Genomic DNA, 13,185 nt, shown 5'->3' with positions numbered 1-13,185 from the left:
GGTGGCACCTCTGGTTACTCCATTACCCCCTAGCTTGACACTCTCGTCGGTCACTAGTCGATTTATTAGTAGTTCTTCTCGCCACCAAAAAATAGCGCCTCAGTCGCGCAGTCACACCAGTAAGATCTAATTTTTTTATACCGGACACCTTCAGGTGGACCCGGTAATTTTCGGCTCAAAGTCTACCCCCCCCCCCCCCATTCTCTAGAGACCCCGCGCTTATGATATTCTGGTGATATCCCGTTCTGAACTTACTTCGGTGCGCGCCTCCTGACTGACTGGTACCGTTAATAACTGCGATCTTCGGCGAATCATCAACATCGCATCGTATATTATGTAGTCTTCTCAGACTAGAGGGATGAAGTCCCTATCCAAAATTAATATTAACCAGTCAGTAGTTTAGTTGAAAGTAGAACCAGTCAGTAGTTTAGTTGAAAGTAGAGAACCTTAGTTTTTTTTAATTATATATACTTATTTTTTTAACTCATGATGACTTCCGTGTCTACCGCGCATCGTGGTTCGGGTTTTCGGTGACGAGACTCCCTCTCCTGAGCGCCAGGACCAACACCCTGTTTTGGTAAGTCTTGACGTCATCTCCCCCTTTAATTTTCCTTCTATTGGCCTTTTGCGCTATTTAAGTATACTGTCTGGAAACAGGTCTAATTCTTTGGAATTTGGACCTCTGTTTCCGACAGGGTTCCAAGTTTGGGGCAGCCAAAATCCTCTGCCAGAACCTCTGGAGTCGGTTCCTGAGCAGAATCCACCTTCCTTAGGCCTACTACTTCGATCACCGTCTACCTACAGCCCCGGGTGATACCCGCATAATTCTATTATTCTATTCACGAACTCAAAAAAAAATAGTGTAACCCAGTTAAGACAGCGGACAGTAAAAGCTATTCGAGGAGAATAAATTTATATTATGTTTTGCAAGGACTATATGTACAACCTTTAAAGTTAACAATGTTGATTTCATTCATGTGTTTAAGTATTTTTATTTTTGTTAAACATTCAGGGCCGGCCCGATAGTAAATAAGTTCAATTAGTAAATAAGTGTAATTGTAAGGAATTTTAATAAGATCACTTATCAATGAAAAACAGATGTTACTAAGAAAAATTTATCTATAAAAAAAAAAGAACAATGATTAATAAAATAAAGAAGTCTATAGACGAAACATTTGTTTTTATTTATTTAATATATAAAACGATCCTTGTTCTCCCAAGTGTTCGTAGGGAGTCTCTTAATTTTCTTTTTTTACTCGTAGTGTCGCCTCTGTTGTTTACTTTTATAGCTATCAATTGATGGCCCCAGTATTCAGAGTTTCCAAATCTTTTTAAATAATTAAATAATTATTCTTTAATACACTTAGGGTATTACAGTGTGATATATTTTTTTAATATTTTTATGAATTATGACTGTTTGGAATTAAATAGACATGGATATAAATAAATAGCACCTACCATTTGCAGCTGTGTGATGTATTTTTTCCACCAAATGGAATTCTTGTACTCTGGCCGAATGCTGGTCAAGAAGTAGTAAGCATACATAACTGCGTGAACGAATGAGTTTATCGCTCCAATGAATGTTATGTGACCACCTGAAAATAAAAAAGAAAATCAGACTTATTTTATTTTTTCCAAATTACGTTTTACGAAGACTCAAAATATGATAATTAGGAGTAACTTAAATTGACTTCATTTTGTATGTAAGAATTTCAATAAATTTGGACACTATCGTTATTTAAATAATTTGGTCAGCAATTAACTTTTCATATGAGAATTCTCAATGAAAATTATATTAAATAGAAATAAATATTTTTTATTTAAAACGTTCTGAAACTACGTCTGCGCTTTCTTCATAAATCTATTGTAGGAAAATAGTTGTTGCAAAGTACACTGCGCACTTCAGCTATGAGCGTGCCTGTCTATACTTTACAGGTTGACACACAATTCAAAATCAAACCTAGAAGAGTTATTAGGCCAATAATTCACGATTTTGAATCGATAAACCAAAATTCGAACCATATCGTTGTTTAATTATTATATATATAATTTTTCGATAGTTTTAAAATCCCCATAGTGCAAAAAAAAATATTAAATACGATGACTTAAAGTTTATTGTACGGAATTTTATATAACGCTAAAAGGTGAGAACTATTTTAAATAGAGTGATTTAACTATTTGCACTGTTAAATGTTACTTTGCTAACCAAGCAAGTTACTTAATTTAATAATTTTCCTTTTGAAAGAAGTTGCTAAGTTAGCAAAGTTTTTTTCCCCAACAGATTACTGGTCACATTTACGCGATTAAAATTATTTGGCCGAATAAGTATTAGAATTCTTTTTTCCACTTGAAACTATAGCATGTTTAACGTTCTTATGTTGTTATCAATGGTAGGGTTATTTTATTGCGTATAAAAAATATTTAGTCACTGTACATAATAATTTGTTGCAGGGTTAAGATTTAAAGACAAATGTAGAAATGCCTGTAGCTCTAAAATTAGGACAATAGTTTATTCTTTTATATTTAAATCCGTTATTTACTGGCCTATCAGTTATGGGACGTAAGGTATAAAAAATTTAAATTTATATTTATAGGGCATACACATTTCCCAGAAATACATTTCGAAATATTATATATGTGTATTGAATAAATAATTTACACTAATTAAGAAACTGATACGTGGAAGTATCTTTAGATTTAAAAATAAATGATAAATAAATCAAACTTGCATGTAGAATTTTTTTCTTAATAATTAAATTCTCCTTAAATCTACCTGCAAAATATTTGACGCCGATCCATGTTCCAATGATTATACCCGTGTGGTGGTATACGTGCAGGAATGTGATTTGCTTGGTTCTCTTCCGGAGTACAAAGAAGACCTTTCAAACAAAAGACCATTGTGTATGACGATGTTCACTCACTGAGATACCAAAACGTATTCAAATTTGTTTACATTTTTAAAACTCACTGTGTCAAGTAAGTCCACAATTTTCAAAATGAAATATCCCCAGCATAGCCTGGTGATCTGAAAATAAGATAAATAATTGCTTCAAGCTTTCGAATTTATGTTGTAAAATGTTGTTCACTGAATAAACTTAATGTTAAAATAATTAAGAATAGTTCATCTTACATTGAAAATAAATGTGTGTTTGCCCTTATCCTATCACTACATCTAATTACAAAAAATCATTCTGAGTATGTAAGATTGTGGGTTTCATTGCATTTAAACATATTTAATAAATGCAAGTAAAATTTTGTATAAACAATTTCATAGTATTTATTTTAATGCTTGATGCTATTCTGAAAATTTGCAGAAGGTTTATATACATATATATGTGTGTGTTTTTTCTTTATGAACCTAAATCGGTTTAACATACTAGCAAAAGAGGCAGGCATAAAAGTTTTTTCTATACGATATAAGTCTAACGAGACACTCACGAACTTCTAAATTAGTTTAGAAGGCTTTAAATTTGATTCTGGAATAAGCATCACTTTGCATTTCTCTGTACATATCTTTAGCTGAAGGGAAAAAAAATATTCATCTTTAGAGCCAAAAATTGTTTATATGTAGAATGACCGCTAACAGCGTTCAATAATGCGTAGGGTAAGCAAAATATTGAATATTAAACAAATTGGATTTGTTAGAGCATAAAAAATGATAGACTTAAAACAAACTTAATGTTACATAAACGGTAAGCACAACTGTCAATTGACTTATTTTTGCATAATTTGTTTTATCAAGGACAAAAAATATAAATGGCGATTCTGGAAGAGTTTATAAATTTAACTTCCTATAATTGTTTGGTTGTGGTGGAAAACTATATATTAATTAAATTACATTAAATGAATTCATGTTTTTATATTTTTATACTGATCTTTTTAATGAAATAATTTTAATTTTTTTTTGAAATAGGAAGTATTTAAATTGTTATATTTATTGTAGTACTGGTAAAGTTTAATACAAACGGAAATAGCTTAAAATTAAGTAAACTCAAGGTTTTTTTAATTTAATAAACTATTTTGTGTGTGTTTCGAAGAGGAATAAAATTCGTGCTTTGGTTAACACATCGTGTTATCAAAATTATAAATGATGGATTAATTAAATAATAATAATATGGTTCTATAGAACAAATATTACAGTAATAGTAACACATTCAACCAGAACCATTTATTTTACTATAAAAGTATCCCACAATAAATTACATAAAACTCCGTTAAAAAATAGCATAATATTAAAAACTTAACAGTATCCACGCTATCGAAGTCACTGTAGCTGCGATACTTACATACAATGCGTCAGAGGCATTCGAATAGTCTATGGGGTTGCAGAAGAAACTTGTTTGCCCAAGCCAGGCGTGGATTATTATCTGAAAAATAGCCTTTATATTTAGTGGTGCTCAGAACAAAGTGAAAGATCTTTGATCTATTAATTTCCTGATAGGTAGAATAAGTCAAGGATGGATATACTTATGGCTATGGATATCCATATCTATTATAGGAAACATTTTCCCAAAAAAGTGTGGTAATACAATGCTGCAAGACATCCAAGCACTGTCGCAAACGCCCTAGCTTATAGATAAAATATAAAAGTAAAGTTCAAAAAAATTATATAATGTTTTGAGTACCCTTAAATCGTATACAAAACAGTGTGGAAATTCACCTCGATTTCAAAAACTTGTACACTGCGTGAGGGGTTGGTGCTAAAAACTTTTATGATGTAGAAACTTACATCTTCTAACAATCACAAATTCATTGAAATTAAGGTTCAAGCAACAATGAGGTTAAATTTAAAACGCCACAAGCCTTCAATAAATAGTTGATACTGATCACAAAACATTTATATAGTAAGTTGAACAAGATTTTTATTTACTACCAATTTAAACCTAATGGAGAAAATTGTTAAATTTCAAACCGTAATTCAAATCCAAACCAAATCTTCCGAGAAGCATAACGATGAATATATTGAGTGTGATATGTTTTATTTAATCCATACATTTATGTTTATATTACTTAATGTAATAAACTAGCTATTTTTTTATTTTTCTGGCATGGAAACCAGATTAATAATTTGAGTTCATTCATGTCTTTAAGACTTGGTAACATTTAGAATTTTGGTTATTTAATTTTCTGGTTTTTATTACTATTTCAGGTATATATTTTTTAAGTTTTTGCATATATCTCTTATATTTTATTTTTCACCTCAAAATTTGTTGGATCTTAATTATGTACTTGATATTACTAATGACAGTAAAATATTACGCTAATGTTCGTAATTATGATCATTTACGTGGCCTTTTGATGTTTTAATATTAAATTTTATAAAATATCTGGGGAAAAGTTTTGTGACATAACAAAAAATGCCAGAGGACTTTTAAAATAAATTGACAGAAAAATGCTTCAATGAAGAGTAAGAAATGATACAAAATAAATAAGTAACAAGAAATATTAGACCCAGCCTTAAGGAACAATGATATTATCTAAAACATGAAAGTAGTTTGTATTTGAAAAAAAAATATTTCCTTTGCAATATGTAATTTATTTTTCTTAATTGGTTTGTTTTAAGCATATATCATAATTAAAATTAAAACAATTTCATGGAAATAGGCAATGAATGGCTAACACTGATTCTGTTAGAAAAACCTCAAAAATAAAAAATAAATGAATTCCCGTACACACACTGATAACAAGCCAATGTCATCAAATGTTAATCAGTCTGTTTGCGCCCGACGATGATAGTAGATGTCAATTCCCAAATCGGCGAATCTGTTTTATCACAGGATGACCATTTTGTTTATCCATCGCTGTTTTCGTTGTGTTATCCAGATTATGTGTTGAGTTTCATTGCTGAGTTAGTCTGTGCGTCACCATGTGTCCAAGGTTATTGCTTGTCTGTATTTACCTTACTTGTTGCAACTGCCTTGTCGTTGTCAGCATACTATGTTCGTCTGTGCTGTAATATATCTGACTTTATTCCTTCCACGCAACTACGTTTAAGTACGGTATAGGTGTAAAGCAGTTGAAATCAGCTGATATTTGTAAGTGTATTAACAATTTTTTTGTCTTTTTTTGGGGCGTCTATGAAAACCAATGAAAACTGCAGTGGTGTTTATTAAATTGTTTTAAATAAATCTTCCCTATTGCAAAAATCATTCAAAGAACACATTAAATTTGTTGAAATGCATTATCTGAATAATTCATGGCTGCCAAAATTAATTTTCCCTCTTAAGTCGTTGATTTAATTTTATTTATTTCCAGGAATACCACAACTATAAGATTACTGATAATAGCAAAAACTTTATGGTCTTTCTTAACCTGTTAGTACGTTGTATATTCTTTAATATATTAAATTTTCAATTTTAAACAATAGAAGTTTATAATGCCCCAAAATATTTTTAAAACAATATGATACATTTATTTTCCGTTCAATCTTAATGGGTGTTGATAATTAGTTAAAATACAAGATGATTCATAAGTTATCATACAAATGGTGAAAGCGGTGACTAATTTATTTTTAGTTTTCAGGTAGGTGAAAATTGAAAAGAGGTGCCACTTACGAATAAAGAAATTTTTGGCCGGGAATTGCTATTTGTGGGAATAAAAAAAACATTAATCACTGCTTTCACCACTGGTATTGAAAAAAATATTCATATTATAACTGGAAAGTAAGGTATAGTAATGCAGTTTCAAAAATTACCAAAAAATTAATATATAATAAAATGTTTATATATCATTTCTTGTAAACCCTAACGCTTTTGAAAACCATTTATTTATAGTTATTACGAATAATGTCACTAGGAAAACACTTGTGATGGTAACATGATAAACGTACCTGATACGTCATCCAGCCACACGTCACGACTTGAAATGCATTGTAAATCATCATGATTCTGTCCATATTGTAAGGCTCTCTTTTCTTCATAAAGGTTGGCCCCAAACTATTGACGAAGTACAAGTAACCTCCGACGATTGCCAACATCGGCCATGGAGTTGACATAAACAAGTAATTTTCCGTTCGTGGGTCTGAAATAAAATATCAAACACAAGAAATGCAAAAGAAATATTTTAATTTTGAACTCAAATCTATTGTTCCTAAGAGAAAAACAAATAAAAAATTTGACTTAAAATTAAATTGAAAAAAAAGAATAAGTTTGTCATATAAGCATACTAAGTTTGGTTCAGATAATTAAAAAAGTAATTTACCACTAGAAATTAAGCTAATAACAAGTACAAATAAATAAGAATATTTACAAATAATTTAATTGACCTTGTTATAAGCGTAATAGGGACTAACCTTTTAGTTCATCATTTACGTGCTTGTAGTACTTGACGAACGCTGTTATTATGGCTGCCATTTTAAGAATTTTAAATGGAGATTCTGAACTGTAAAAAAGGGCATTTTCTTAAAACAAAAAAGATAACTTTTCGACAATTATATATAACTTCTAACCGTTGTAAACGGGATTTTATCAACAAAACAAATTAAACGTGATGAAATAATTTAATAAATTTTACTTTGCAAGTTACCAAATATAGTTCTAAATAAATAATCTGTAATTTAAATAAATGGGAAATCTAACATAAATAAAAGTTTAATACGGGCCAAGAGAATTTTGAAAACAAACATTCAAAAGGGATCATGTTTATTCGTTCCTTTATTTTCAAGTAGAGAGAAAAAATGTCAATTTCGTTAGCTTATTTCTACTAAGAATGTTCGTTAGCGTGATCTGCTAGACAACGAATAACATATCACCCGAACTTACAATTCATGCAGTTTTTTTATACCTACTGTGAGTTATTCTTTAATTTTCAACTTGAACCAAAACTTTACAATGCTGCATTTGAAACCATTGAAATGTATAACTGGGATATTATTTTATGGATATACTGTACTTAGACGATTTTCGTTCATGATTGTGGCAAGGAAAAAAAAGTTATATATATTACTTAATTCGTACGTGTCTTCTTATAAGATGTGATTGTAGTGTATATTTTTATCAAACCATATGCTAAGATGTAGTAAATAACGAAGCGTTTGCTAAATATTTAGTTCAGGTATATAATCTCTAATTAAAATTATTAAATTACGCGCTATCAAGTTAGTCGATATGTGAACTGCAATGAGGTGACGAACGTCATCCCACTGTTTAACATTTGGCGGTGCATCTGGAGAATGGTCAACAACGAGTTTAGTTCACCGTGTCGAATTTTGCTCCACTTCCTAAAATACCTACAGCGACAACATTGACCAGTTTTTTTGCGATTTGCCAAAGCGATCCGTTTGCACGAAAGTTGCTTTACTCGGAGATGCCACATTATTACACTTGTAGCCCTTCATCGAAGATATTTCAATTAAGAAGCAAGGCGACGTGGTTCCGGTCAACCTTATGTGCATTTTACTGATGCTCTTGGTCGTTTTTACACAGTTCATCCGAAGAATGATGAATGCTTCTATTTGTGGTTGTTGCTGGTAAATGTTCGTGGACCAACATCATTTGAATCACTACGAACTGTCAATGGTATAATGTGCTTAACATTTTATGCTGCATGTCAAGAGCTGAATTTGCTTGAAAACGATACTCATTGGTACCCGACAATCGCCGAAGCAATTATTTCTGCATCTCCAGGTCAGATATTGGCTATCATCATTTCGACATGTTTCCCATCGAATCTACGTTACCTATACAACAAATGCAAGGATAACACATCAGAAGACATATTACATCGAATTCGTGTCATTTCAAGAAATCCCGATCTTGAGGTGAATGAGGAGATGCATTAGCAGGCTTTACTCTTAATCGAAGAAATGTGTTACCTCATGTGCGGCAGTTTGTTAGTCAGGTTAGGAATGCCAGCGCCAGATCGTGGAATGAATGATGCATTTAATCGAGAATTGGATAATAAATGTGAATATGATCGACATTAATTGGACCAATTAGTTCAAACGAATGTACCCCTGTTGAACCCCCAACAGAAGGATGGTTTTTGATGATGGAAATGGTGGCTTATTTTTTCTGTATAAGCCCGGTGGAACTGGGAAGACTTTCCTCATGTCGTGGATTTTGGCCACTGTTCATGCGAGATCCGATATTACAGTAGCAGTTGCATATTCTAGAATAGCGCCCACATTGTTAGAAGGATGCTAAACGTCTCACTCAGCGTTACAATTGTCGGTAAACCTTCAAACTACTGAACAACCGACATGTAACATTGCGAAACACTTCACAATGGTCAAAGTGTTAGTAGCATCTAATGTCATCATCTGGGACGAATGCACAAATGCGCACAAACGCGCATTGGAAGCTCTTGACCGAACATTGAAAGATCTGCGCAATGACTCGAGATGTTTTGGAGGCGCAATGATATTACTGTCTGGCGATTTCCGCCAAACACTGCCAGTAATTCCAAGGTCGACTTCTGCCGATGAAATAAACACTTTCCTCAAATCATCAAATTTGTGGCGTTATGTGAAGACACTTCAGCTGGCAGCAAACATGAGAGTTGCATTGCTGAACGATCAATCTGCTGAACATATCTCCAAGCAATTGCTTATTATCGGTAATGACCGTGTTCCTGTCTATGATTCGAGCGGATTAATTTTGTTTCCTCCGACATTTTGCAATTTCGTCTCATCGAAACACGTGCTCACCAACAAAGTTTTCCTGAACGTCATTGCTAACCACAAAAATAAAAAAAATGTTTGAGTGAGCGAACAATTTTGGGTCTAAGAACAAATATATGGATGACCTAAACTTCATAATTTTAGAATCTAATCGTTGTTACTCTGAATTCATTCAAATCTAATGACTGTGAAACAAACAGAAACGAAGCAACCAACTATCCAACTGAAATTTTAAACTCCTTTGATGTGCCTGGCTTACCACCGCACAATTCACAACTGGCTTGGTTGTCATCATGTTTAGAATTCCAAACCAACCAAAACTATGCAATTGAACGCGTTTGGTGATAAGAAAACAGATGATCAATGTGATTCAAGCGAAAATATGCAAAGGACAATTCAAGGGTGAGGAAGTTCTCATTCCGATGATTCTGATGATCCAAACGATATGCCCTTTGAATTTAAACGAATTCAATTTTCGATTCGTCTTGCGTTTGCCATGACGATTAACAAATCACAAGGCTTTTCCATAAATGTTTGTGGTCTGAATCTAGAAAATACATGATTTTCTCATGGTCAATTAATTGTACGTGGTATGTTCACGTGTCGGCAAACCATCCGATTTATTTATTCTTGCTCCTGATAACAAAACGAAAATTGTTGTAAATCACTAGGTGCTTTACTAAAGATAATCAACCCTAGTGCAACCCATTAAGAAAATAAGTTACATAGCTTCAATAAAGCAAATGTATTGCTGACGCGCCATTTATATACTTGATTTTCGTACTTTTATTGAATTTTTATTATTCATTTTATTGCGTTAGTAAAATCCTTAAATTAGTTTAGCTAAAAGTTAACATGACATTCATTGACTGTTAGGCGGTACAAAGTTCGTTGGGTGAGCTAGTATCGTACATATACAAATGAATGTTTGTGTTCTATGCGTTCGTGCATCATTCAAACGATTAAGTGAATCTTTACACGCTTGACATTCGAAACACGGGGTAGGTCACTGTCTATGTGAGATAATTATAACACCAATTATTTAAGGGAATTTATTGTTATTGATAAATTTTTGCAATTGCATTGTAAACTCATTGTTCATCCAATCTCTATCATTTGACCATTGAAAAAATAGAGATATTAGTCTATGGAGTGGTTGTCTGTTCTGAAGTAGAAGTTAACTGGTTACCAATCGGCTAGCAAAATAAATCGTAGCTGTATAAAGGATAGTATGCTATAAATTTATTTAAGAACTTAAAATTAATTGTTCAGAAGAATCATAAAGATTCCTTGATGTAGTGAATATTGCTTGAAGAAATATAATACCCACATATCTGCAAGAAAATGTGGGGTTGGACTTCATTAAAAACAAAAATTGTTTTGCTATGCATAAGAGAAAAAAAGTGGAGGGTTAGACGTGGTTCTCATTTTGACTTCAAGTATAAACAAAACAAAGATTTGAACACCAACTTCCTTACTTCATACCTCTATGTTTAAAACACGAGGAAGGTCAATGTTTAGGTGGGATTTCGTTAAAACCAAAACTTAATGCAAAAATTAAGGTGGGGCACGAGTAGTATCGGTATACCAGTAAGTAATTTATTCCAGTTTATCTTGTCTATAGTCCGAATAATAATGGTGGCGTTCGAGTTGAGAGAGAGACAGCCAGAGATATAAAAGTAGACAAAGAATGATGGAGTGAGATAGAGAGGGATATAGATGGAGGGATAGAGAAATAAAAAGTGATGGATATATATAGATGTATACAAAGAAGTATAGGGATAGAGTGATATATATGTATAGATGAAGATAAATTTATATATATATATACATACATAGAGGAGATAGACATATTGAAAAATATAAAATAAGCATGAGAGATTTACAGATAAAGATACTTATAAAGCTGTATTTATATAGAGATAGACCGATGTATAGAGATATGGAGAGTATGAAAATCAAGATACATAAAATAGATATCTGGATAAATAGTGAGATAAAGAGATATATAGAGAGATTGAGAGAGCTGGAGTGATATGGAGAGATGCATAGAAAGAGCTATAGAGATATTTATAAATATAAAGATAAATAGTCACCGAGAGATAAAGAGGGATATAGATAGAGCGTGTAAAACTTAAAAAAAAATAGAGTCATTGCAAAGCTTACTGGGCATTAGATTGTCGAAAATAATGACAACTGAAAAACATAAATTTAGCATAGTAAGAAATTTTTCAGAAACGTAACCATGCAGTGGTTGTTTAAAATGTATTTTTGATACAAATATTTTCATCCACTTTTCAAAAAAGAATGTTTTTGGAAAATAGTAGCAAATATATATATATATATATATATATATATATATATATATATATATATATATATATATATTCGAGTATGCAAGTAACGTTAATAGCACAGTTTCCACAACATTGCTATATAACATAAATAAAAGCAAAATTATTATTACTTTTATCCATGTTTACCATACACTTTGAGAATCTGATTCAGCATTTACCTGGTTAAAAAAGTATATTTTAGTAACTATAAAAAAACCGACTATATTTTAGTGAGTACCGATATAACCTCGAACTTACCTTATTAAGCTGTTTGAAGGCGAAAAACGTTTACAACTTAACTAAATAAAATAAACACTACGTTGTTTCTATAAGCGATCGTACGAACTAGAACTCAGTATAATTGCACCATTGTTTAAACGTCTCCTGCAGCTTTGGAGAAATAATCGACTGTCCAACTTAGGTTTCGAGCAGCTACAAACAAAAGTGTTCGTCATTGTTACGTCTAGGACAGGATGTGAAACGCTTTCATTACCAACCCGGTGCAAAGAAAAATACTCCTTTGCATGAACCGAAGGTCACCGAATACGTCATATAAATGTGAACGCCAGAATAAGACAGATATTTGCATAACCAATACCATTTAAAATTACTGCAACATATAAAAAAAGTAATTGTGACTCATGCATTCGACGCCAGTAACACCAATTATCATACATAAGAGATGGGCTTAAACCATATGTTGCTAATAGACGAAGTAGGTACGTTAACTTTCAAAGTTAACATATATAAGTTTTTATTATTTTATTATAAACGATCTAAAATACTTTCCAAAGCTTTTTATTATACGTCTTCGAAAAGTATTGAAAATAAAGGCGTTACTCACAATAATTTCAATAAAATTAATTTTCTTTTGTGGGAGTCGTAAACCTTTGTTTTTTTTTAATAATATTCAGATGCCAAAAGTTTGGGTTTATCTTAAATACTTTATTATTTGCAATGTCTCCAATTTTTAAGGTTCGTAGTAATTTTAGGAATTACTGCAGAACATAAATCGGGTCTTTTTTTGAAAACTTATTATTGTGATGTTTCTTCAGCTGGAAATTTAAGGTCAAATTCTGGCTAACCCTTAGTTTACCAGCCAAAGCTTAGCAAATACCAATTTCAGGATAGTAAATGCATTGTTACATTGAAAGAATATTAACTGATCAATTATAACCATCTCTAAAGAGAGCAATATGTTTGTCATCACTGTATAAGTTTTTATTCATA

General features: G+C 31.8%; 1 protein-coding gene across 2 annotated transcripts in view; it reads right to left on the bottom strand.

Annotated features, from left to right (window-relative positions):
• LOC134535584 (very long chain fatty acid elongase AAEL008004-like) overlaps positions 1 to 12,422 on the bottom strand; it is a 33,032-nt gene extending 20,610 nt beyond the window's left edge. Inside the window, exons 1-7 of one of the 2 annotated variants that reach the window (XM_063374795.1) lie at positions 12,214 to 12,421; positions 7,292 to 7,380; positions 6,830 to 7,020; positions 4,287 to 4,367; positions 2,969 to 3,025; positions 2,774 to 2,879; positions 1,459 to 1,595 (exon numbers count right to left, since the gene is read on the bottom strand). In XM_063374795.1, coding sequence (XP_063230865.1) covers positions 1,459 to 1,595; positions 2,774 to 2,879; positions 2,969 to 3,025; positions 4,287 to 4,367; positions 6,830 to 7,020; positions 7,292 to 7,352 — 633 coding nt within the window. In that variant the 5' untranslated portion in view covers positions 7,353 to 7,380; positions 12,214 to 12,421. Of the gene's footprint in view, positions 1 to 1,458; positions 1,596 to 2,773; positions 2,880 to 2,968; positions 3,026 to 4,286; positions 4,368 to 6,829; positions 7,021 to 7,291; positions 7,381 to 12,213 lie in introns of both variants that reach the window. The other variant, XM_063374796.1, reaches the window with a different exon arrangement.
• Between the last annotated feature and the right edge of the window lie 763 nt (positions 12,423 to 13,185).

Source organism: Bacillus rossius, chromosome 8 (assembly GCF_032445375.1).
Source record: "Bacillus rossius redtenbacheri isolate Brsri chromosome 8, Brsri_v3, whole genome shotgun sequence".
In the NCBI taxonomy this organism is placed as follows: Eukaryota; Metazoa; Arthropoda; class Insecta; order Phasmatodea; family Bacillidae; genus Bacillus; species Bacillus rossius.
This window is presented reverse-complemented; position numbering and strand designations above follow the sequence as displayed.